Here is a 24939-nt window from a genome sequence, read left to right as displayed (position 1 = left end):
GTATGAGTGAGTAAATGGCTTGAAGGGGCAAGTTATGAGCTTTTGAGGAGTAGGCCACCCAAAATAGGGAATAGGCAACACACATTTATCAGGTGAATATGTTGGCATGTGCAGGCAACATAAACAGTGGCCTTCCACTATATCTCAATTTGGAGAATGTTAAAGTGTATTTAGATAGTTTTGTCTACAAATCAAAGAAATCACATATGTTCATGCTGAGAAACAAAACTTCAGACTCATGGGGGTATGCTTTCCAAAAGTTCTATCTGCAATTCATAGAAGCTTTAAAACAGACCTTCATTGCAGTGCATCTCTAGTGAACTTTCAAGCTTAAGTGAACACGCTTTTGCAGGATATCGTGCAACATTTTAATGAGTTTTTTGCTAAGCCCTCAAATCTGTATAATTTAGTGCACCAACATGAGGTACATAGCAGACGTTTTTCCTGATATACGTTAGCACTGGCAACATTTTGGGACTGATGTAAAATGGATATTTCCACATCCTAAGCTTATTTGTAATTTGATATTCAGAAGTCTCCACCTGTTGAGATAATTTGTGCATCTAATATTCCCTTAAATATATTCAACCAAAATGTTGATTTGGGGGCCATCAAGGGTATTCAAACTGTAAATGACAACTAATGGGCTAAAGGCGAGCTATTTAGGCAAAGTTAATGGCATGCTGCATATATATGCAATAAAGACCTCCACATTAGGGGTGGGTGATAAATTCCAATCCGCCGGCGGAGCTGGCAGAGTTTTGGCCACTCCGCGTAACCCATGTATAGCAGAGTTCCGGCCAAATTCCTCCCACCTTCATGTGGTAAGTTGGTGAACATGAGAGAGAGAATTGGCATCCCTTAGCATGATTTTTGAGTGGTAAGAGGGCACCCGGCAAGATTTTCTCAATACGGGCAGTCGCAGGAGTTCACAACCATTTGTGTTGAGAAAGTTTCCTCTCAAGGAAAAGATCTGCCCCAACGGTGGCAAAGAAGCACGTCCTTTGTCATGCCACATGGTGGCATTCACTCTGATTTTGCAGCACAGATCAGGCTCATATCGCAAAAAACATCAGTGAGAACAGCATGATGTTCTGATTTATGCCCATTTACGGAACTCCACGGAATCTCGCAGAATCTTCATATAACTGTCTAGTTCCTCCTTGAGTTCCACCCATCCCTACTCCACAAACTATGTAAGCAAGCCACTTGGGACCTCACTACAAGTGGCATAGAGAGGTGCCCCTCATGGATATGCCACAACAGCTGTTTTGATCAGCCTTGTTTTTCCAGACACGATAACTCAGTGCCCAGTATACAGGCCATGTGAATGGATGTGGAGTAGCTGAGCTATGGGCAGTGCCTTTGTCTGCCCAGCCCCTGGCCACCATGGTCCCAGACAATGAGGGGAGCTGAAAATACTGTCTCCAGCTCTCCCCTCAACTCCTCTGTCCTCAAAAAAGCCCCAGCATGAATTTACTGCCAAGCAGGTAGTGAATGGATGTGGATTTGGGAAAGGTATTTCCCCAGAAGGAGAAAAACATGTGGATTTGGCCCTAGAATTCCAGGTTGTGAGTGTTGCTCCACATTACAGAAACTCCAGATTTAGGTGCTGGAATACTGGCCGGAATTTCCAGTTCCACACCCCAGGGAAATTATTGTGAAGCCATGGGTGTTGAAAGGGTATATTTAATATGTTATTCTATGTACGAGAACAGAAAGGTTTCAATCAGAGCTAAACAGAGTATATAATGGTACTAAAATTGTGTAATCTTTGTGATGTGAGAAAAATATACAGGCTTTTGTATCTACGAGGGTATAAAGCCTTTTATATGAGTTTGTATATATATTTTCTTTTTCCAGGAAATTGGATGGTTTGATGATCATTGGAATGCTGTAGGAATTTGGATCACACGTCTTGCCACAGATGCATCTCAAGCCAAAGGGGTATGCTTAAATAAACATCACGTAAAATTGCAAACATCTAATTGTGTGAATATTTGTGATAGATTAAAATATTCTGTCCTTCTTTTCAGGCTACTGGAGGTCGTTTGTTTATAATTACTTTAGCCAGCTGCACCATGCTGACAGCTATTGTAATTGCATTTGTTTATGGATGGCAACTCACTCTACTGATGTTTGGTTGTGTACCAGTCATCCTTGCTGCCTACGTTATCAAAACAACATCTATGTCTGGCCATGCTTCAAAGGACCAAGCTGCCCTGGAAGAAGCTGGAAGAGTATGTTTCTTTGGCTTATGTAGTTGTTTACTCCGTTATAAACAGCCCCACTTACAATTCAATTTGAGTGTGAATTTTGCACTAGACAATGAATAAAGGTGGGATTAACTTTTAAGTCAAATATCAATCATAACAAAAAGTGCCCTCAGTATCTCCTTCCAAATAGTAAAATGTGTGAAATAAGGCTGCTTCTGCAGTGTGGGGAAAATGAGTTTCCACTGAAATGTGCCTTCAACAGCAAAAAAAATTCCATGGGAAGGTTTTCTGTTTTCTATCACCATATAGTGACACTGAGTCACAGATGACTTTGAACAAATTAAAATTAGCAATTGCAATTTGTTTCACACTCATAAATCAAATAATGGGCAATTAAAATCATTGCATATTTTTGCCAAAAATTCAGAAATGCATTGTCTTTAAAAATTTGACTTGGGGTCTGATTTACATTTTATTGGACGGGTTACTCTGTCACAAATGTTAAGGTTGTACTATCCGTCCGATTGCTAGTGCTACAGGATATAATGCACTTGTAGTAAGACCGACATTGAGATTTAGTAACTTGTGTGCCAAGCTCTTAATCAGGCGTTTGTTCCAAATGGATAAAGTGTGAATCTAAACCAGATGGTATCATTTGGAAATGAAGCACACAAAAGATTTGCCTCAGCTTATACACTAATTTTAGAACTTATAAAGATAGTCCACCTGTGTTGTTGGAGATATAACATTTATTTAGGAGTTAACTAATGGATAGTAATGCTTTTCAACAAGTTACTAACATCTTGACATGCATATCACAAACTATGCTTCAAATTAGAATTTCCTTTCATTCCTCTGACAGAAAATCCAGAAAATTGCAGAGATTCAAAAGCACTTCCTCCTAGTGTTCCCACACTTCTCTTAGTAAAGCTTGTGCACAAAAGGTGTAGTGAAGTCCACAGGCCAGGGCATATAACGTCGAAGATATGGACTTCTATCATTCTTTGCACATGGCATGCTTTTGGAATACTACTAGTTGCTGAATAGGAAAGGGTCAAAACTGAGACCTTGTGAAGTTCATGTATTTTCATTTTGCTCTTACATAGTCACAGATTTGGTCCGTTTCCAAGCAAGAGACTTAAAGGTAGCTCTGAGGACTATTTTTATTAGGAAAGAAGTGAAATGCAGATTGGTAAGACTTTTGCCATTGGCTACAAGTTCTCAATTTTTTGTTCAGCTATTTGTGCGGTGTTTGAGCTTTCTTTTTACCAAATTTTAACATTTGCAAGGCATTCTGGGTAAGGAAAGGTAGTGCGATCCATGTGATCCTAAAACCATAATTTTCCCTTAAACTTTAGTTGTCAGCTCAGAAATGTCCGAGGTTAGTAGCGTTTCCTGGCTACTGGCAGTCCACCCCTCCTTGCTCCAAGCACAAAACCGCAGCTGGTTCCCATTACAGCAGAGATTAATTAAGTTGTATGTACCATTGGTGCTTGTAAGCCATTTGCTTGTATCAACACAAGCCACACACAACTGGACTTCAGTGAGTTTCAAGCTCCCAGAAATACCCAGGCTTTACTAGTGTTTTCTGGGTGACGGCAGAACCCTGGCCCACAACTTGCAGCCACTCCCTGTGGAAAGTAAAAAAGAAATAGTGGATTCTTAGGCATATTTTGACAATCACAGGACGTTCTGTATAAGAGAACTTGCTGGCATCAGTACAAGGCTTACCACCCTGGATCCCCTTGCATCTCTAGTTTTCAAAACTCCATCATATTTGTAGAGATCCTTGGGTACTAGATTACCCTGTGGCACAATACCCCAGCCATCACCTACGCTAATTAAGAGAACATTCTTTTTAGTCACAGTTTTGATGTTTGTAGGGCCTTCTGCTTAGGAAAACATGTTAGTATCAATAAAAGTCACAACACCCTGGATTCCCCTGTGCCATTAGAAATGCCCAGGGTTGGTAGTATTCCCTCAGTGTAGTCTGACCCCTGGACCAAGTACTGCAGACATCCTCAAATAAAACTGATATGAAATTAAGGGTTTTTACACATATTATTGATGTTTACATGGTACTCTGGGTAGGAAATGCTTCAGCGATCTATAAAAGATACACCTCACTAGGGGGCATATTATCAAGAACGGCGATAAAATTATCGCTGCTTTAACGGCAGGAAACTGCCGCTTAAACGGCGATAATGGGCTTGATAATATGTCCTTGTGAATTCCCAGAGCAGCCCAGGTTCTGGTGTTAACCTGGACATATTGGCCTCCACCTCATTCCTTTTTTAACACTACTCTAGCCCTGTAGTCTGTGGCAAAAGGGGGTGTGGTGCAATGCCAGGAGAGGTTCTGCACCCGATCAAATAACTTATTTTTAAAACATCAATAGTATCTTGTGAATTTTCTGCCCCCCTGGAGCTGGCAGATTGGCAGGAACCCAAGACTGTCATGTACCTGGGGTGGCGGGGGCAACCTAGTGCCAGGATAAATCATCTCCTCATCTTTTTTCTTTTATTGAACACCAGTCCCTGATTTCTTCTGGACTTTTATCACCCCTGGCTAAACACCCTAATCTGCACATCCAGGAGACGCACAGTATTTCTGCTGTTTCAGGTGGGGAGTGTGGCCCAATGCCATAACAGGCCCCCACTTAAGTGATAAAAAATACAAATGTCATGTGGGCTTTCTTCATCACTGAGGCACACTGATTGGAGATTTACCCCTATGACTGCCCAAAATACTGGGGCCTTAGTAGGATGGTTCAATTGCCCATTATAAGGGTCACTCTGCCTTAATTCTACCTGGTGGTTGAATGGTGTCGATTCTTGGTCTGGATTTAGCCTCCTGCAGTGATCCTTGCATAGGAATCTACTAGTAAGAGGCACCTCTGAAAAGGGGCTATCTCCCCTTTCCAATGGACCATTTCCTCTCCAAATAAATGCTGCGGGGGTTGAGCTGTGTCACTAATTTAAAGGAGCCAGAGATCTCAGTAGCTACTGCTTTCAGTTTCAGTGCTGATCAAAACCCCTGGCATGCTGTTTTTCATCAAACAAAAGGAATATTTCCCCTTGCACCTCCGGAGGTGGGGTTTGAGTGGAGACTCTCAAGCATGCATCATATGTTTTCCATGCAATGGATAGGAGGACATGACAACCATATGTACTGTAGTGGATGCAGAGATCAGGTCCTTCACATTTACCGTTTCAAAATTGCTAAAATCTCTTTATTACTTTTGTAACACTATTTTTTCCAGAAAAATATTTATCCACATGGAGCAAACAAGCAAAACATAAAAAAAAAAGAAACATAGAGGGGGTAGTGAAAGTTAGGAAAGGCGATCGAATTGGATGCCTTTAAAAATACTATACTTTTTTACTTGTGTCTATTTCATAAACAACATGTGTTATTCCTGTGCCTGAGGTACTTTTACAACGCACGTTCACCCATAGGTATAATGGCGCTAATATTCCAGAGACTACGAGCGGGTTCTAGGAGAGACTATGGCCCACATGCATCAAGGTAAATAACATTCGCAAACGGTGGGAATCGCTAAAATTCGGCCGTTTGCGAATGCAATTCTCAAATTTTGGATGCATCATGCTTTTCGCAATTTTAGGAATCGCAACCATGTTGTGATTTCTAAAATTGCGATTGCATTTAAGAAATCGCAATTTGAGATTTCTTAAATGCAATGCATGAATAATTTTAAATTGCGAATTCGCAATTTGGAAGGGGTAAATTAGCATGAAGTTGAACTTCATGCTAATTTACCAAAAACTTTCAAACATGCACAAGTTACATATTTGAAACTTTTAATTTACACAAACACATGTCCTTGGGGCATGTGTGTGTGTAAATGGATCTTAAAGTTAAATTTCAGGGGTGCAGGGAGGGGTTCTTTGGACCCCCCTGCACCCTTGAAATTGCATTCACATTTTGCGATTCGCAAAATGAAATTTGCAAAATGTGAATGCCTTCCCATTCATTCCTATGGGCCTTTTGGCCCATAGGAATCAATGGGAAGGGTTTCCTTAATTGCGAATCGCAATTAAGGAAAAATACTGAATCACAAAAAAAAAGTGAATTTTTCATGCATTGCCATTTGCGATTTCTAAATTGCGAATCCTTAATTTTCGCAATTTAGGAATCGCAAACGGCAACAACGATGCATCTACCCGTATGTATCAGAACCAAAAGCTTTTCTGAAAAGACAAGTTTTTAGTACATGTCTGAACATTTCCAATAATGGCAGTGACCAAATGTGATCTGGAAAAGAATTCCATACCTTAAGGGCTAGAACTGATAACCTCCACCTGCTCATCTGAGCCTTGCAAAATCGTCGTACCGCTAACAAGTTGGCCGTAGAGGAGCGCAAAGTTCATATTGGACTATATCTGATAATGCACCCTGCAAGCAAGTCTGGCGTTAATCTATGACTGGCCTTAAAGACTAAACAGCAAACTTTAAATTGAATGCACTGTGAAAGGGGGAGCCAATGCAGTTGCTTTAGCAGAGGACAGGTGTGTCCAGCCAGGAGCCCTGCACCAGCCTAGCAGGAGCATGTTGAAGGAGTTGGAGTCGTCGCAGATCCAATTCTTGCAGACCCAAGTAGAGGCTATTAGGATAGTCTAAGCGGCTACCAATCATTGCCATTGTAATCATTGTCATGGCTTCCAAGAAAAGGTAAGAATTACGTTTCTTCTACGTCTGGAGTATAAAATCCCTTTTTGAGACCCCACTGTTAATTCCTGGCCTCAGGGTCAGCTGCCTATCCACTAAAATATCCACACGTTTTGCCACAACAGACCCAGCAGTGAAAAGTAAAGGCTGTGAGATTACTATAAAAGACAACAATTTTAGTCTTTTCGGCATTTAGCTTCAAAGATTTGCAGCCCCAGCCACTATAAACAAAGGGTGGTGGGGCAGGTGAGGTTGCGCAGGAGGTGTTGCATGGGGAGAGGTGATACAATATTGAAAATATATATATAAAACTTACCTTTTGCTGCTGCAACCAGCTGCCTCCAGCATCACGTCCACAGTCTCTGATCTTCCTGGGTCCCAGCAATCCCTAAAACCCAGACTTCCATCCAATCCCCATGCTGCAGAGCAGTGCGGGGATTGGTCGGAGCAGGCAGGAAAAATGCCCTGCTCAGACCAGGGAGTCTGTGGGGTTTCTCCAGCCCAGCTGCTCAATGCAGCTGGGCCGGAGAAAACTTAAGTCTGCATGTGTGTTTTGGTGGGGCTGAGATGGCCGACCAAACACACATGAGCAGTTAGGGAGTGGAGTGCATATAGCACTTCTCCCCCCCTCCCATGCCTAGTCCCACCCATACCAACACCACTGGCAGAGCTGGCAAATGTAAAATAAACTGATGCAAGAGCACTCCTCCGCCAGTGTGGAGGAGCCACCGCTGAAGATTTGGCTGAAGCGCAACAGTTCTTGAAACAGTACTTTGGACAAACTTTGATCATCAAAACAGTGTAAAGTCTGAGAGTCGTAAGCATAGTTGAAAATGCAACATCCTCTTCTTACTAACTTCTTAATCAAGAGTTGCAAATAGATGTTAAACAAGTAGAAGATAGACCCTTGAGGAACTCTACAATCAATGTCCACTTCAGCAGCTTTGGAGGGCAATAGCTTAAGGCTTTTGTTCTATTACTCAGATCAGAACTTTGTGTGCCATTCCTGGCAGCTTTCGCACGGTGAAGAAGAATCTCATGATCTACCGTATTGAATGTTGCAGATAAATCTAGCAGGACCAAAGCCATAGTTTGACTTGCATCCTTATCCCCCCTCAAATCATCAACAACCAAAACTGAAAAGGTTTCAGTATTGTGCTTTGTACAAAACCCTGATTGTTAAGCATCCAGGAATTTTCCAGATTGAAGATAGATACATATCTCCTGGGCTACTTGGGTTACCAATATTTTAGCACAATAAGGCAGCATTGAGGTGGCTGTATAATTATTCAACAGTGCTGTATCATCATTCACCGTGAAAGGGAACAACTACTGCTTTTTAAAAAGATTTCGGGACCTCTCGTGCCTGAAAGGATATATTAAGCACATTAGTGAGTGGTTCTAAAATAGTGGGAGCAGAGGCTTGCATCAGCATAGGGGAAGAGAGTCGTTGGGTGAGCCTAATTTAATTTTAACCATTATCCCCAGTAATATATCATCTCTCAACAGGTTGAATTCTTCCAAAGAAGTATCCGCATACCCTTTATCTTTGGGTTCTAACCACTCAACCATTGAGGTATCTATGATAGAGTGTCAATCAGGCATATCTTTTCTATGAAAAAAGTCAATTATTTCAGTACAGCGAGCTTGTGAGACCACAGCTGACTGACTAACTAGCAATTGGCGAAAGATTCCGCATTATTTTAAGTATTTCTCTCTATGGGTTGCAAGCTTCACTGATCTTATTTGATTAAAAAGACTGGCTTGATTAATACATTTCTTATAGCTCAGAAATGCTGCCTTATACATATATTTCTTCTCTGTCTTATAGTATCTGTGACATTTCCATTCAAGTTGTTTTAATTCCAAATTAGATTTACTTAGCTGCTGACACAACCAAGGTGTTGCAAGCCAATTTCTTGTGCTAAACTTATTAACTGGGGAACCAATATCTTCGTCTCCTAAGCCAGCAAATTATCGAAGGACTGGGCTACTACAATCATATAATTTTTCAATTTTGGCGTGGAATTTTCCAAAGTGCCTATCGTCTTTTCCTTCTCTAGTTTGTGCAATACTCTGACCATCATGCGACCACCTATGAGCACAGGGGATTTACAAATCGAAATTATTAAAGTGGTGGTCACATCAGACACAGGGTTCAATCTTGCAGGACATCAGGCCTTATTTACAACAAAATAACACAGCCATTTTGCTGCGCCAAGATGTGTCATTTTAAAATCACAGGGATAATTAATATTTAAAACAATATGGCGCATCCCTGTGCTGGCACACAGTTGGCTGTCATGCGCCAGTGCAGGCACCCTTGCGTCATTTTTCAAGGGTGCCTGCGCTGAAGGAATGATTATTTTTTTGCAGGAAGGGACACGCATCAATTAAAGCATTTCCCTCTTTCTATGTGTGTTGCAGAATGCAGCACGTAAAGAAAGAGGAAAAAACATGGAGAAATACAGGTATTTCTCCTGGTTGCGCTTCGTTAGGCCTCCCCTGGGGAGGTGTATGATTCTGACGTAGTCCCAGGTTTACGAAATGTGGTAAATCTGGGAATGTTGTAGAATCAATGGGTGTTGGTAGGAACACCCATGACACGTCCCTTTAACACAAAGAAATGCTGGAGAAGGGGACGCATTTACAAGGCCATGAAAAGCCACACAGGGTGGCTTTGCATGGCGCTGTAAATATGGGCCTGCACACTGCGCAGCTGGTGCTTCAAAAAAAGCGGCGCAAGGGGCTTGTAAATAATCCCCTTAGAGAGCAGTCAAAAGTTCAAGCTATGTCTAGAATGTGACTCTTTAGGTGAGTGGATTTATGTATGTGTTGCATGAGTTTAATGGAGGCTGAGTTTAGTGGGGGTAGTTTTTAGGGGTGGGTTTGAGGGGGGTATTTAGGAGTAAGGGGTGGGTTTGTGGGGTAGTTTTTAGGAGTAAGGGTGGTTTTAAGGCTTGGGGTGGGGGGAACGGGGTCGTTTTTTTTCTTATTAGGGGCAGGGTTTTAGGCCCCAGGGCGGTGGAAGGGGTTGGGGTAGTAATCAATTCATCAAGCTCCTCACGAACAATAGGAATGATGGAAGGTAAGGATAAAGGCTCTAATAAATGTTGCACAGGTAAAGTTTGATAGAACATATTATCCTAGTTGCTACATGCTCGCAAAGTGTCCACCTGAGCATGCAGAGGTGGATCCCCATCCTGTATAATTTCAGTGAACAATGGACATAGTACCTCTTGACATACTAAGCAAGCACGCATGTGCCCCGGTTTATCGCCTGTTGCATGAATCAAAGCAGTGTATTCTGCATAATCATAGCATCGGACGCGTTCCATCAGTGCAGTGTAATGTGCTTTAGCATCTGGCAAAGAGTGATGGATTGTCTCATCTGGGGGATGTTGATTGTCATGGTCACAACCTTCTCCTCAGCGGCTTTTAAGTTCACACTCAGCTCTCTGCAAATCACAGCTATAGTCTGGATATAGAAGCTCCGGTACCCACCTTAAAGGAGTCCCATTTTACAGCCCATGTAGTTGTAGTAGTGTGAGTACATGCAAAGTAATTGGTAATATGTGTGCGCTGAGCTTCATGGAAGGCGGCATCATCTTATTTATCTTTTGAGAGTCACCATGTAGGATTCGGATGATGCAGTACACCCCATCTAATGTCTACAATATGGGCCGCGTGGTCAGAGATCACTCGTCCTTGATAATCGGAAAATGCTACCAGCAGAATAACCTCTGGAGAGCAGAGGAAAAAGTCTGGTCAGACTTAAAGCTCGTGTGAGGCCGAGTAATGAGAATACAGATGCAGATCACAGTTATGAGTTCACCACACGTCGAAGAGGGGCCAATGCTGGGTCCACAGTGCAAACTGCTGTGAATGTTGACAGACTGGGGCACCAAGAAGCCGAGAGTGCAAGCGATCCATATTAAGGTCTTGGACATTATTGTAGCCTCCCTCCCCCCAATATCCACTGGATACCTACTCATTGTGCAAAGACCCTGGACAATGTAGTCCAAAAGCCCCCTTGATCAGAATTTGAGCCATATGTACATCCTAAAAGAACTGGGTGGTGATCTTGAGTGCCTCCTGCAGACAAATATCTACCTTCCCTATCCATCTCTATTCTGAGACATTGAAAGGGTGTGCCTAGATGGAAACATAGTAAGGCTCCTCGTGCATAAGAGGAGAACGTTGTACCATAAACCTGGCCCCGCCAGCACTTACTGAGCTGCTGCAGTTCTTTGTCAACTAGATGAGTCTCTTACAAGAAACAGATAAGTGCCTCCCTTTATTTAATGTATGCATAAATGGAGTAGCGACATTGCGTCGACTACAGTCCCAGTACATTCAGGGTCAGGAATCTAGTGCTACAGTGATGATCCATGTTGCCTTTGCCAGTAGGGAAAACAGCCTCCCGCACTACCCTCCATCCCATCCACCCCACAACACTTGTGCCTATGTGTAATTCAGTACTGCCTGTGTCGATAAGGAATAACAATGGGGTATAACCAATAAAAATGTAACTTAAACTCAAGCCTACAGTCAAAGACTGCACGCCCATACATGTATACTGAAAGCTTACACTCCAAATGGTGGAAAATGACAATTCACCATGCAATGATGACACTTGAAGAGGGAAGGAGGCAAGCAGATCTGTAAACTATGTGATGCTACAGGTGTATAAGTTAATATAGTACATTATATTCGACAGTGTATATTCTTTATGGGGAACAGCTGGAATAATGTGAGAAGAGCCATGTGTGCCAGAACACCACAAGCATAACCATGCTTTCCTGAACAACACTTCTGCCTTAACTATGCTTATGCATGGTTAAGGCAGATAGAGCTCTAATGTTCAAGATGGGGGGGGGGCGTTGGAACAGGAAGCTTCAGATGAGGAAAGGTAAGTGGGACTGGGGTAGTGTATTGGGGTAGTTATTAGGGGTGGGTGTGAGGGGGAGTATTTAGGAGTGGGGAAGGTTTTAGGGCTCAGTGCGGGGGGTGGATTGGGTTTGTTTTTTTCAATTTGGGGCAGGATTTTAGGTCACAGAGCAGTGGAAGGGGTTGAGGTAATTTTAGGGACAGCGCAGGGAGGTGGGATAGTATATGATGAGGGGCATGGTTTTAGGCCTCAGGGCAGGGGGAAGGGAAGGGGTAGTTTTAAGGGCAGGGCACGTTTTGGACCTCAGGGTGGGGGAGGTGAAGTTGGGGTTAGCATTTTAGGGTTTAGTGTGGGGGTTGGAGTAGTGGTGAACATAACTTTGCATAACCCCTTACCATTCAAGCCTTTTCCACAAAAATGCTTGGTAAAGGTATGGGTGGTAAAGGAATGCATGATTTAGATGCAGTCATGGTTCAGGCTGCATGGTAGAGGCACAGGTGGTTTAGCCATGTGTTCCTCCTTCATACATCCATTCTGTAGGCCAATGAATCTTGGAATTCAGAGTATTATAGCAAGCCATCTGCTGTTTGCGATGTAATATTATGCTCAATCAAAAGCCCCCCCATGACTCAAATCCGCAGAGGTCATCTCATCATCACTTGAGGCTGAACATTTGTCAGTGTGGTGAAAGGGTGAGGGGGGGTCTAAAGCATAAGTGGCCTCTATGGCAGATTTCTGGCTCAGTCGCAACTCATTTGGGGATGGCAATCTGGCAGTCTCCCTAGCTTTTTTGTGACTACCAGCTCCTCGACCTCCTCGCCGACCACTCACCGATGCTTGATTACGAATCTTCAAGGGACGGCAATTGGGTTTCCACCCATTTCCATGCGTATTCTGGATCTGAAAAAAAGTGAGTACCCTGTTATGTACTATTTACAGCTTCGCTGAGAATATTAGAGAATATGCTACATTTAGTTCTAGAAAATGTCATTTTGCTGGTTAAAAAGTGGAGTGTTGTCGCTGTGTCAAGTGGTAATAATCGGGAAAATAGAAACTTAACTGTTCTTATACCTCAGGGGAGCTGCATGTCTGGCCCCTTTTCAAATTGCATCCCTGTCTTTGTAATTAAGCATCTTTGCAATTATTGGACGTGGAGGTATCCCTGGTCGAGGCCTACGTATAGGAACTCTGTGTCCTCTTTCCATTGAAAAAAGAGGGGAAAGAGTGTGGGTTAATGTAAAAAAAAGTCACCAATTCTTCCAGGAAGTCACTCATGCTACAGGATCCCTCTGAACCCTCCTGCATGCCCACCACCGGGATGTTATTTCTACAGGTTCTACCTTTGGCACCCTCTGCTCGGAAATCTAGTTGATGAGTAATCTTGACTTGGTGTTCTGGACTGGCTTCTATGCACTTTAACTTTACCGGCGCTTTGTATGCGACAAAATGCTTAGTCAGTGCTACTGATAACGCAGAATCATGTAAGGTCAATGCTAAGCATTAAAGGCAATATGTAGATGCAACAATGTTAAAGATAAGCAGTTCAAGCCCTATGATGCCTTCCACCCAACTCATCAGGCAGTTGTCTCTTAAATACACGGTTTTAGCACTACACCACTCTCTTCCTTACCATGCACTCTGCTTCACACTTAGATATGCAAATTCTGCCTTATGCTACTCTCCACCACAGTCTGTGCTTGCCACTAAAAGAGCGTAGCCCTTCGTATGTAAATACTTTTTTATTTACATGGTTCTTTATGCCTATCAAATTCCCTTCAGCAGCCGACGGGTATTCTACAGTAACTTCCAAGGTGCTGGTTATTTCATCAGCTCACTCCATCGGAGTCTTGAAGGGACCCACCTGGGTCAAAAAGGACACAGGGTCTCACAATATATGGCCCATGTAAGGGCCCTTATCAGGGTATTAAGTGCAGGTATGGCTCCTAACAGGTGTAGATAAGTCTGTCTTTAAATATCAAACAGTGTTAAATAACTGTAACCTCTGATACCATAACATAGTTGACTCCCTGTGCCATCTTTAGCACCTCACCATCCTCCTCTTTGTTGCTGAGGGGAAAAGAGGAGAGCAAGAGATGGAAATTGCAGTCAAATATTACAATGTGTTTCTGTGACTGACTTCTTTATTCTTTAGTCCTGTTCACAGAAAGATCAGACCAGTGCCAAACATATGTAAGGGCAAAAGCAAGGCATGTTTCACAAAAGAGAGCCCACCACTTTGAGAGGGATTGGTAAACCCCCTAGATGATGACTAAATGCAGATTCAATTATGCAGATTGGCTGTTGCGCCCACCCTCCATCCCTCCCACAAAATGGGCATCACAGTATAGCCTTTAGCCATGGGCCTCACCAGCCACAAACACGGGCCTCTCCTTCGCAACTTCACGTAATAAGACCTTTCCGGTGTCCTGGGAGCTGCAGACTGTGTAAGAGAACGACTTGAAATGCCTCCCCCAGCAGGTATGGTGTCGACCGGAGCAGCTCACTTTGAAAATATCCCTACCTTCAAGTCCAGTTGTAGAATGGCCCGATCAGCCACCCACGCTTGGTTGAACCCAATAATATGATCACTGGATTGCTACCATCACAGCGTCTGTATATTTGGCGATTACGGGCCAGGCCCTGGAAGAATTTTTAAATTGCTGAACTGCTGGTCGGAGCTCATCTTAAACAGGTACCGCCATCAATGGTGTCTTAGCCATGCCCCCTATAATTTACTTTGTTAAGTAGTGTGATACAGATATTCATGCGAATGACAATTGTTGGAAATGGCCCTTTTTGCAGGGTTATCCCACAACTTCTTGCTTCTTCCTCCTTTGTTTTTCCTGACCTGTGGTTGTTGGTTATAGGACTCTGGGCACTTTACCACTGCTGTTCAGTGCTGAAGTGGATATGCTCCCTGTGTAAATTGTTATGGCGATTGGTTATCCATGATTGCCATATTTGCTTTACCAGTAGGTCCCTAGTAAAGTGCACTAAGTGTGCCAGGGCTGGTAATTCAAATGCTACTAGTGGGCTTGCAGCACTGATAGTGCCACACACATACGTAACCCTGAAAAGAGGTCTCAGGCATGCCACTGCAGTGCCTGTAGCAGTTTAACTGCCATGTCGACCTGGCCGGTGTACCCACTTGCCAGCCTTACCTTCCCCTTTTCTTACACCTAGGACAACCCTATGGTAGGCCCAAGGTACCCCCCTGGGCAGGGCGCAGTGCATGCTAAAGGTAGGACATGTACTTGTGTGGGAAACATGTCCTGATAGTGAAATGCTGCTGATTTCGTTTTTCACTATTGAAAGGCTATCTTGCCCATAGGCCAGAATGGGGAATGCTGTGTAACATGTTCACCTGCATATCTTCCCATAGGAGTGAGATAGAAAACTGGAGCCTGGTATTCCTGAACTCAGAATTTAATAACACATCTTTCATGAAGTATGGTTTTTAAATTCTGTGTTTGAAAATAGCACTTTTAGAAATTGGCTATTTTCTTGTTCAACCTTTCTCTGGTTTGAGAGTGCAAGGGGTTGGGTGGCTCCAGGCCTGTGGGTGAGTCAGCACTAGGCTGAATATACCTATCTGCATATGGAGTGGTGGGAGGAGTAGCACCTGGGCCTGAATAGGGCTGTGCCTGCCTTCCACAATGGTGGCTCCACCTCCTGTGGTGCTTCTGATGACCCTGGCCCACACTGACAAAGTAAGAAGTTGTGCACTGGCAGAGTGCACCCAGAACTGGTTTGGACTGGGTCCAGGACTCCTCACACATACGAAACAAAATGTTTGGGATATAAATTTGACAACTGAAACCCCTGAACTTTAGACTACTTTGTGATCAAGAGGAACCTGTTGCCAAAGAGGACAGCTGAAGAGACTGAAGAGACATACTGCCCTTGCTGTGTATCTGGGGCTGGCATGTAGTTTCTGCTGAGGAGAGAATCAAGGGACTTTGCTGTGTACTGTGTCCCCTGCTTAAACAAGGACTATGCTGTGTGCTGTGGCCATCGGAAGAAAAGTCTTCAAGGGCAAGAGAAGACCTGGCCTCCTGTTTCTGAAGTCGCAGGCACAAAAGGACTTCACCCCCTGCTAGTAGTTCTGACCTGCCCCGAGGTGCCTATAACTGTGTGTGAAGCCCTTGCTGCTGGGAGCTGGAAGCGTGACCCAACGAGGGAGAAGCGTGATGCCACCGCAGCAGCCACCAGCACATCGCTAAGGAAGCGTGTCACCGTTGCAGCTGATCGCCAGCGCAGGGCCTGTTGTGGTTCAAGAAACCACTGATTTCGCAGCACAGCCTTCTGGCATGCACGCATCGCATCCACGTTGACACATCGCACCAAAGACGCCATTTTATTGCATCGCACCGGATCATCACAACACATCAAGGTGCCATCTTGTCACATTGCAACCGGAGCGCAGGAAGAGTTGACGCATCGCCTTCTCTGTGACCCTTTTGTTTGTTCGGCGTTACGCATTTAAGGTACTTTGGGAGAAAAGTGTTGCATTTACCATCTACAAGTTCATTTTTGCAACAACCCTTTTTAAAGACATTCTACTGAGTTTCTGTCTGTTGGATTTTTGTTGGTTTGGTCTTGTTTAGTTTAGATAAAGATATTTTATTTTTCTAAACTGATTTGATGTCCATTTGTTGTATTTCACTATGTTACTATGAGTGTAGGTACAAATACTTTACACATTGCCTTTGGGATAAACCTGTCTGCTTGTTCCAAGCTACCAAGGGGGTGAGCAGGGATTATCTAAAGTGGATATCCCCCTTACCCTGACCAGAAGCAAGGGTCCCTATTTGGACAAAGGTACCTACCTCTGCAACCTAGAGACTCCCATTTCTAACAACAACCCATGCAAAAATCATTCTATGGCCAATGCTTAACATTAAGGAGGATCTATACTGCAGGACATGTGTAAGTAATGAGGAGCTGCATTCACTATAGGAGACTTTGCATACAATAGAGAGTCTTTTAGAATCAAGGGAGCAAGATTATCTGACCCTTATTTCTTTCTCGGCTTTTATTTTTTATAATAATTAATACGTAAATAAAAGTTATTGTAATTTATAATGGCAATAGCAGAAACTTTTATAAATAACTTTTGTGAAGATTATGTTCAGTGTATTTCATTGTGACGTAAATCCAAGAACAGAAGTGAAATATTAACATCTTTTTGTCACATTTGAAATAAAGCTTGAAACATTGAGAGAACATATTTGAACCAGTTGTTGTTGAATGGTTGCACAGAATGGAGAATATCAAAACATATGTGCGTGCAGTGCATATGAGATGTGCACTCTTACAGAAGGGATTCTTCCCGTTCTGTCTGCAGGACGATCTCAGCCCGGAGTCTGGTTGCACCTGTTCGGTGCTAGTTTAAATTGCACTGCTGCTGTTTGTGCATTGGCTTTTCTGTGCTCTTAATATACGTGCTATGCCTCACAGTGAAGCTTGGAGTGTGTGGTTGGAGAATGAATGACTATTTTCAAAACACAACATTTACCCTGAGGGGCAGGACAAATGACTGCATTTACCAGCATGCACGGGGAGAAACAGTTTAGGCAGCTACTGTGCGACTGTACCTATTTTGAGGTGGCCCATGTCTTTAGTCCTGCACATCTTTCCAAGGCTTTATGTCGGCGAACACTTACTTATGCCTGGGCTGCAACGTTTGGGGCGGCGCCGTGTACTTCGAGGCACTTGCGCCTGGTTGGCAGTGTCTGTGGTGGTACGGTGCAGGCGGCAGTATCAGTGGCGCTGCAGTATAGATGGCAGTGCCTGTGGCGGTGCTCTGTATTTCATGGATCGCGGTGGCTTACACGTGTGTCTGGGCGGCAGTGTCAGAGGTGGTGCAAAGTAGACGACAGACAGTGTCTGTGGTGGCACGGTGCAGGCGGCAGTGTCAGTGGCACTGCAGTGCAGCTGGCAGTGCCTGTGGTGGTGCAGTGTATATCAAGGATCGCTGTGGCTTACACGTGTGTCTGGGCGGCAGTGTCAGCGGTGGTGCAGCCCGGGCGGCAGTATCTGTGCACTGCATTTCAAGTCTCACACACGTGCCGGTCTGCGCTGACTGAGAGGAAACAGGCAACATCCAAAGTATTTTCTTGAGCCATTTCAATATGGTAAAACAGAGCGCTGTTACTTTAACAGTTTGTTGCCGCATGGACAGTGAGTCGTCGACAATGACGCCCAGATTCCAAACATGGCTAGTAGGTTTTGGGAGTCTACCCATCTCAGCCGGCCAGTGAGAAGAGCACCAAAGGTCTTTCTGTTTGCCCAGGATGAGGACCTCTGACTTGTCTCCATTCAGCTTCAAGTGATCCAGAGTCATCCAGTTGGAGATACTACTGAGGCCTTGTTTGAGACAGGAGGGTGCCAGGGGGTCGGAGTTAGAGAGGGAGAAAATAATTTGTGAGTCATCAGCATAAGTGAAAAGCATCAGACCAGCCTGTTCCGCAATGTCAGCTAAAGGTCTGATGTACAAGTTGAACAGCAGAGGGCTGAGGATCGAGCCCTGAGGCACTCCATGGGGTTAGGCGTGAATTTTGGAGCATGCTGTGGCCCAAGTGATTTGGAAAGTGCAGTTATTCAAGAAGGAAATGATCCAGTCCAGGGCAGCACCACAGATGCCAGACGATTCTAAAGTATTACTTACTACTTGATGAGAGATGGCATCGAAAGCCGCACTAAGGTCCAGCAAAATTAGTGCGACTGTCTAACCAGCATCGAGGTATTGACGTAACCTCTCGGTGACTCCTAATAGTGCTGTCTCTGTGGAGAAACCGGCACGGAAGCCTGACTGTGAAGGATGGAGAGAATTATTAGTTTCAGCGAATAGTGAGAGAAGAGAATCGACATGTCTTTCCAGTATTTTGGAAAAGACAGGCAAGAGAGAAATGGGTCTGTAATTGGCCAAAACTTTCGGATCGGCCGTTGATTTTCTAAAAGATGGAATGACCATCGCATGTTTTCAGAGTGCCGGTATGGAGGATTTTAGCAATGATGCATTCAGGGTGTTAAGAATTACCTGCAGATGGTGGGTGTCTAATTGTTTCATAATGGAAATAGGAAGGGGATCTCTGGGCGAGCCGGATTTAACTTTATCTAAGATCATTTTTAGTTCTTCGATATTTAAGAGTGGCCAGCAATCTAAATGGGCTGTGGGAGTAGGTGACTTTGGGTACCCTCATGGTTTGAGAGAGTAGTGGTGGCATGTGAGGGTGAATCCCAGATAGAGGTTACAATGAGGGCCTGTGAAGATCTATTTAAGTTAGATTTGGCCATTTGTATCTGAATTTTTTCAATTTTTTCAGTGAAAAATTGGGCAAGATTGTCACACTGTTGATGATTAAGAGGAAGAGGGTTTGCGACTGTTTTAGAGCCTGTCAGTTCTTTCAATACTCCAAAAAGAGTTTTTGGGCGATTGGTGGCTTCTGTAATAGCTTTAGAAATAAAAGCTGCCTTGGCCGCGTTGCATAGTTTGTGGTAATTATTTCTTGCCTTGTTATAGCTGAGTTTCAAATCCGGTGCATAGTTTCTACGCCATTTACGTTCTAAATCTTTCAATTTGGATTTTTCTAATTTCAGGGAGTCATTAAACCATAGAGCTGGGGGTTGGTGGATGTTGAGTTTTTTATGCGATAGAGGAAGACAGCGGTCTATGGCAGTAAAAAGCCAGTTCTGTGCCTTCAAGGCAAGAGCATCAACTAGTTGATCAGCAGAAGGGGCGTCAGAGCATAGGGCGAGATTGAGGGAAATTAGATCGAGTTTTTTCCAGTTCCTATTTGGGGTCTTCCGAGGAGAAAGGGGAGGAGTAGCGGAGGTTGACAGAGTAAGACTAAATTTAGAAAGAAATTGGTCTGACCAGCAAATAGGGATTGCTGGTTTGCAACTAATTTTGGATAGACTGGAATAAATGGGGTCCAACAGATGGCCTGCTATGTGTGGCGCCCTAATTAAGTAGATTGATATTTAGGGCAGCTAGATCTGCAATAAAGTTACTACACGTTGTGTTTGAAAGGTCATCTAGATGTAAATTTAGGTCCCCAATGAGAGAAAAGTTTTTGGAGCTCAAGTGTATAGGGGTGATATAGCTGGGGAAGGTGGTTGCCCAAGATGTCGGGTTCCCAGGCGGTCAGTAAACAAGCAATCCAGATAGTGTAAAGTTTAGATTGAGTGTTAATTTAAAAAGGGCGGCTTCGCAGTTAGGAATGTCCAATGGGTCAAATCTGCATTGCAGCCTGTTATTGAAAATAATGGCTATGCCACCTCCAGTTTTCAACAAGTGCTGCAGGGGGAAGTACGATCAGTGTGCGTTCCCGTGCGGGCTATCAAGTAGCTCCTGAGATTAGGTAGATGAGGTTGCTGATGGGGTGATGAATCTCCCACAGTAAATAATCAATCCAAAACAGTATCTCTCTGACGGCCGCTCGGCTCTTTTCAGAGCCAAGCGGTCGTCAGAGAGATACTGTTCGTACTTCCCCCTGCAAGTGCTCTTCCCAGCCCTGCCCTGACGAAGACCCCAACGTGAGGATTGTTCCACCCTCAAAATCTAGGGGTAAAAACGTAGACAATCTACAACCTAATCACAATCTCAAAGGACTGGCGAATAAGAACAATATGTAACTTTGAGCTATGTTTACATATGGGAACAACTGACCTATGTTAGGCTGGAAAAGTTTAATTCTATGTATTAATAAATGTGTATATGTCACTATACCTTCACCCTGTCCCTCACCCACAAACTCACTACCATCTACCCTACCCTTCCTTTCCTTCACAGTAAGAGCACTGAAAATATTGTTTGCACTACTATTGATTGGAGCAACTGTGTTGCAAATCATTAATGCTTTTACTTTATATTGCATTCAATGCCTGTATAATTTTTGGAATTAAATTCCTGATCTTGAGCATCGTACTGAAGTTATAAGTGGTGAATGTTTTTCCATTGTTTGTCTCAAAAAATAGTACCACGATTACCACTATAGTGTACTGTAATTCTGAATATGATCTGTAATTCAGTCAATAGGACTTACACCTGTTCTTTCTTCTGTTGCATATTCTCAAAGGAAATGTTGCATCTGTAATTTAGTTATTTTAGTGCAGTTAGCAATTTCCTAATTTATCTGTCTATCTATCTATCTATCTATCTATCTATCTATCTATCTATCTATCTATCTATCTATCTATCTATCTATCTATCTATCTATCTATCTATCTATCTATCTATCTATCTATCTATCTATCTTGCTATCTATCTATCTATCTATCTATCTATCTATCTATCTATCTATCTATCTATCTATCTATCTATCTATCTATCTGTCTGTCTGTCTGTCTGTCTGTTACACTGAAATTTGCAGTTATAGCTGGGAACACAATCTGTAATGCATACAACTGCCATGCAAATCTTAACTCCCACACCAAATGAAATGCTAATATCCTTACCCTCGAAGTGGCAGATCCAATTACAAATATCAAAATCTTACAAAAGAGATACAAATCACAATACCATTAACTCTTTTCAAGAGTTGATGATTAATGTGGTAGTGTATTTTGGTTAGAGTGTGTGTTGTTATTTAATTACATTGTGCTTGTAGGTTTTGTTCATAATTGGTATAAATATTGTGAGATTATAAGCAGTCCATTTGGTGTGTCGGGAATTGCCAATGGCTCTGCGGTGCATTGTTTGACCAATTCCCCACTGTGAATGGATGAAAGGAATACACAGTGGGTGTTGGCTGCAGCCCAGATCTTTAGGCCGGGCTTTGCACATGATCCACCACAGATGTATGTCAGTACAACGTGATCTAAAAGATCGCGGTACTTGACAATGCTGTTTTTACAACGCAAGTCATTACACATGACTTGCGTTGGAGGGCGCGGATTTTGGAATCTTATAATTTTATATTCCAACACCAGTCCACGTACCAGTAGGGAAGGTGTTGGAATATAAAATTAGAACATTCCTTGCCCAACAGCGCCATCCAGTGCAAGTCGTAATAACGACTTGCGTTGTAATGACAGCGTTATAAAGGCACTACGGTGTAAACTCCGCGTTGTAAACGATGTTTCCCATCCACCACAGCCTCTGCTCCCAAACTGTTGTGGGCGACCAACCCCATGTAGACCTGGCCATTGACTGTGAACAATAGGGATCGGCTTCAAAGCCTGGCCAGTGGACAGGGATTGATTTTCTTTACTTCCTGAAACTGATCTTCGGATTTGTGGACTGTTGCAAATGTGTGTACCCTTACTGGCCAGTCAGAGGGGTTTGAAGACCCAGCCCTGGGTCTGTGAACCCCCAGGATGTCGAAAAAGGGTTCTGACTCAAGGCAGGGGCTGGGTTCACAGACTTCATGGTCTCTGATTCCAACCTAGAGCTCCACAAACACAGGAGGAATTCTTAAATGAGTCAAATATTCCTTGCTTTGGGTTTGCGGACCGAGGGGATGGCATTGCAGACCTGTGGTGTGGCATTGGAGCCATGAATCAACATATATTGCAACAAAACATTTTGTTTGAATTATTTGCATCGCAGTCTCTTTGAGCCCCCTGGTCTGAGCCAGGAGATCGAGGATTCTCTCCCTGCCCCTGTAAGGCCATGTCTAAGTATCTATATAGGCTTCTCTACTCCTGAAATACAGGGAGAAACCTCACGCAAACAGGCTGAATAAATACCCAAATGCAGCTGCTTAACTGGTATCTTTTCAAACAGACTGCTTCTACAATCCAACAGGGTAAGCAGGTTTTCTAGACCTATGTATCTATGCTCTTAGAAGCTTGACATAGGCTCACTTGATTCATCTCTTTAACAGCTTTTCAGTCCCATAGATCAAAAAATGCAGAAGAGAAAAAATTCTCCCCACAGTATTTTATTAAGCAGATTGAACTTTTTACTACAGATAGGTGATAGGTTTTATTTATGTTTTTGCCAGGCAGCTTTCTGTGAGTGATCAAACAGTTATTTTTAAATGACAAGCTCAGTTTGAGAGCTGTTATTTCTGAGCATTTCAAAACACGAAGGTTTTTGCAGTTTCCTTGCAAGTATTTTCAGCGGTGTGGTTCACATCCTAGTTCAGACATGTGATATACTGCAATAGGCATCAGAGCTAACAACACCTAAAGACTTATTTCCCTCATTCTTCTCTCAAGGATGGCCCACGCCTGACATCAAGGAGCAAAGAAAAACCATACTTCTCAACGTGTCATGTATGGCAGCCCAAACACTAAAAAAGGTTATTCATCTTTAGATCAGAGCACATGCAGCAGGAACTAATAAGCAAGCCTCATCTGCAGCAGAGACTGAATAACAGATGCCAAGTGTATAAGAACAAATTAGATTAACAGCAAAACTATGGTTGTTCTATACTGGGTTTTAAATTCGAAAACAATGGCCCTGATTACGAGTTTGGAGGTCCTGCGCCCACAGGAAGACCGCCAAGCCCATGGTGAACCCTCCTGCCGGATTCCGAGTTGAACCCAGGGCGGGCGGGCTGGCGGAGCTGCGGCGGTTTCTAGGCGACTGCTGTGATAGGCTCATAGGAGTGCCTGAACAGCAGACCGCCGCATGAGAGTGCCTGCAGCATGTTCCTGAACATGCAGGAACGAGGGTGCAAATGCAGGAGGGTACAACATGTGCCCCCGGCATGCACCACCGAGACCCAAATTCAGTCCTGCCAAGTATCACGCATCAGGCGTGACTCTAACGCATTTCAGTGTGGTGATCCGCATCACCGCACTGAAATGCAAAGTCACGCATTATAGCCTCCTCACCTGTCAGTCAGAGCGCTGCTATATTCAAATGTACCATACAAGCTACACTGGCAGCGCAATGTTCATGGCAGGCTTGGGGACTGGCACAGCTGCAAGCGCTGAACACAGTGTTACAATCATGTATTACTTAAGATACCCGTGCTGCATTAGCGTTTACTGACGTCAGGACGTCAGATTCATTTTGCACAATGGTAACCTGGACATTGTACGTGACTTTAGCGGCCGCAAGTGGCATCAAGTTTGCATGAGCTCAGCTGCTGCCTGCCCTAAGGCCGCGCTGGCTGGTGAAAAGCAGCAAAGCGTGGCCCTCGCAGCGCGTGGTGGGTGGTTTCCAGCTATGGACCCAGCCGGCGGCTCGCATACCGGCTTTCACACACTGCAGCCCTGCCGAGAGCAATACGGTAAACAGCTCACCAGGCAGTGCGCCCACGCGGTAGACAACCGGACAGTCGATCCCACCGGCAGCGCCTGTAAAACAGTGTGTATATGCTCAGATCCCAGCTGGGACACAATCATGCAGCATGAGGAGTCGGTAATGTCATGCTCAAAAGAAGTAAGTGTGCTGCTGAGTCCAACACATCAGTTGCTTTAAGTGCGAAGGCCACACAATTATATTGGAAGAAGGGCTGGGCACAAGGCAATACTTTTAAAATGATTAGCCCTGCAGTGCGACTGATGGACCCGGGTGGTCCCAAACCCCACTGGAACGGACCACGGCCAGCGGCCCGGGGGAGCCCAGCACACGAGGGTTTCTTTGTGTTGTCACGTAAAGATTATAGCGCAAAATCGACCTGAAGGTATTGGAGCGCGCTTTACATGAGCACCAATTACATTGTACTAGCACACGTTCACATTTTTTCCCCGACATTAAATTGGAATGCAACCTCGGCGACAAACTCATTGACGCACTGCAAAACTACCCGAACAGAAGACAGGTAAGAGGCACTAGACTTTAGTTCACTACTAATATGTAGCTCAAGTTGATAGCATAACTTACCCCTTAAAGAAACCATCCGGTTCCTACCGAGCACATATTTTTCTACACACAATGCTCATGGAATCCGGCGCCCGACCTACCAGTCCAGAATGACCTTCTAATCAAATATACATACCAGCATCTAATGTTCCAACCTGTGATTAGCTACCACAGCTGGTGCAGCAGGCACCATGGGCTGCAGTGACAGCTCAGCCCCCAAAACCCATATTCCGAGCCTGACTGAGAGATGTCTGGCTGTCAGTGACTACTAGGTTTAGCAAAGGAAAATAACAGCCTAACAACTATTTAAACAGTTTAAAGCCTCAACAGTATAAATGCCGAGGTGGCGTGTTTTAAAACTCATTTGTAACAATTTT

General features: G+C 43.8%; 1 protein-coding gene across 8 annotated transcripts in view; it reads left to right on the top strand.

Annotated features, from left to right (window-relative positions):
* The window catches only part of LOC144784710 (ATP-dependent translocase ABCB1-like), a 1064270-nt gene that overhangs the window by 836398 nt on the left and 202933 nt on the right, over positions 1 to 24939 (top strand). For all 8 annotated transcript variants that reach the window (XM_078663665.1, XM_078663668.1, XM_078663666.1 and 5 more), the window contains 2 exons: positions 1864 to 1947; positions 2037 to 2240. In XM_078663665.1, the coding sequence (XP_078519791.1) occupies positions 1864 to 1947; positions 2037 to 2240 (288 nt within the window). The remainder of the gene's footprint in view (positions 1 to 1863; positions 1948 to 2036; positions 2241 to 24939) is intronic.

The sequence above is a fragment of the Lissotriton helveticus genome, chromosome 10 (assembly GCF_964261635.1).
Source record: "Lissotriton helveticus chromosome 10, aLisHel1.1, whole genome shotgun sequence".
In the NCBI taxonomy this organism is placed as follows: Eukaryota; Metazoa; Chordata; class Amphibia; order Caudata; family Salamandridae; genus Lissotriton; species Lissotriton helveticus.
Note: the sequence above shows the minus strand (reverse complement) of the source record. Positions and strands in the feature narration are given on the sequence as shown.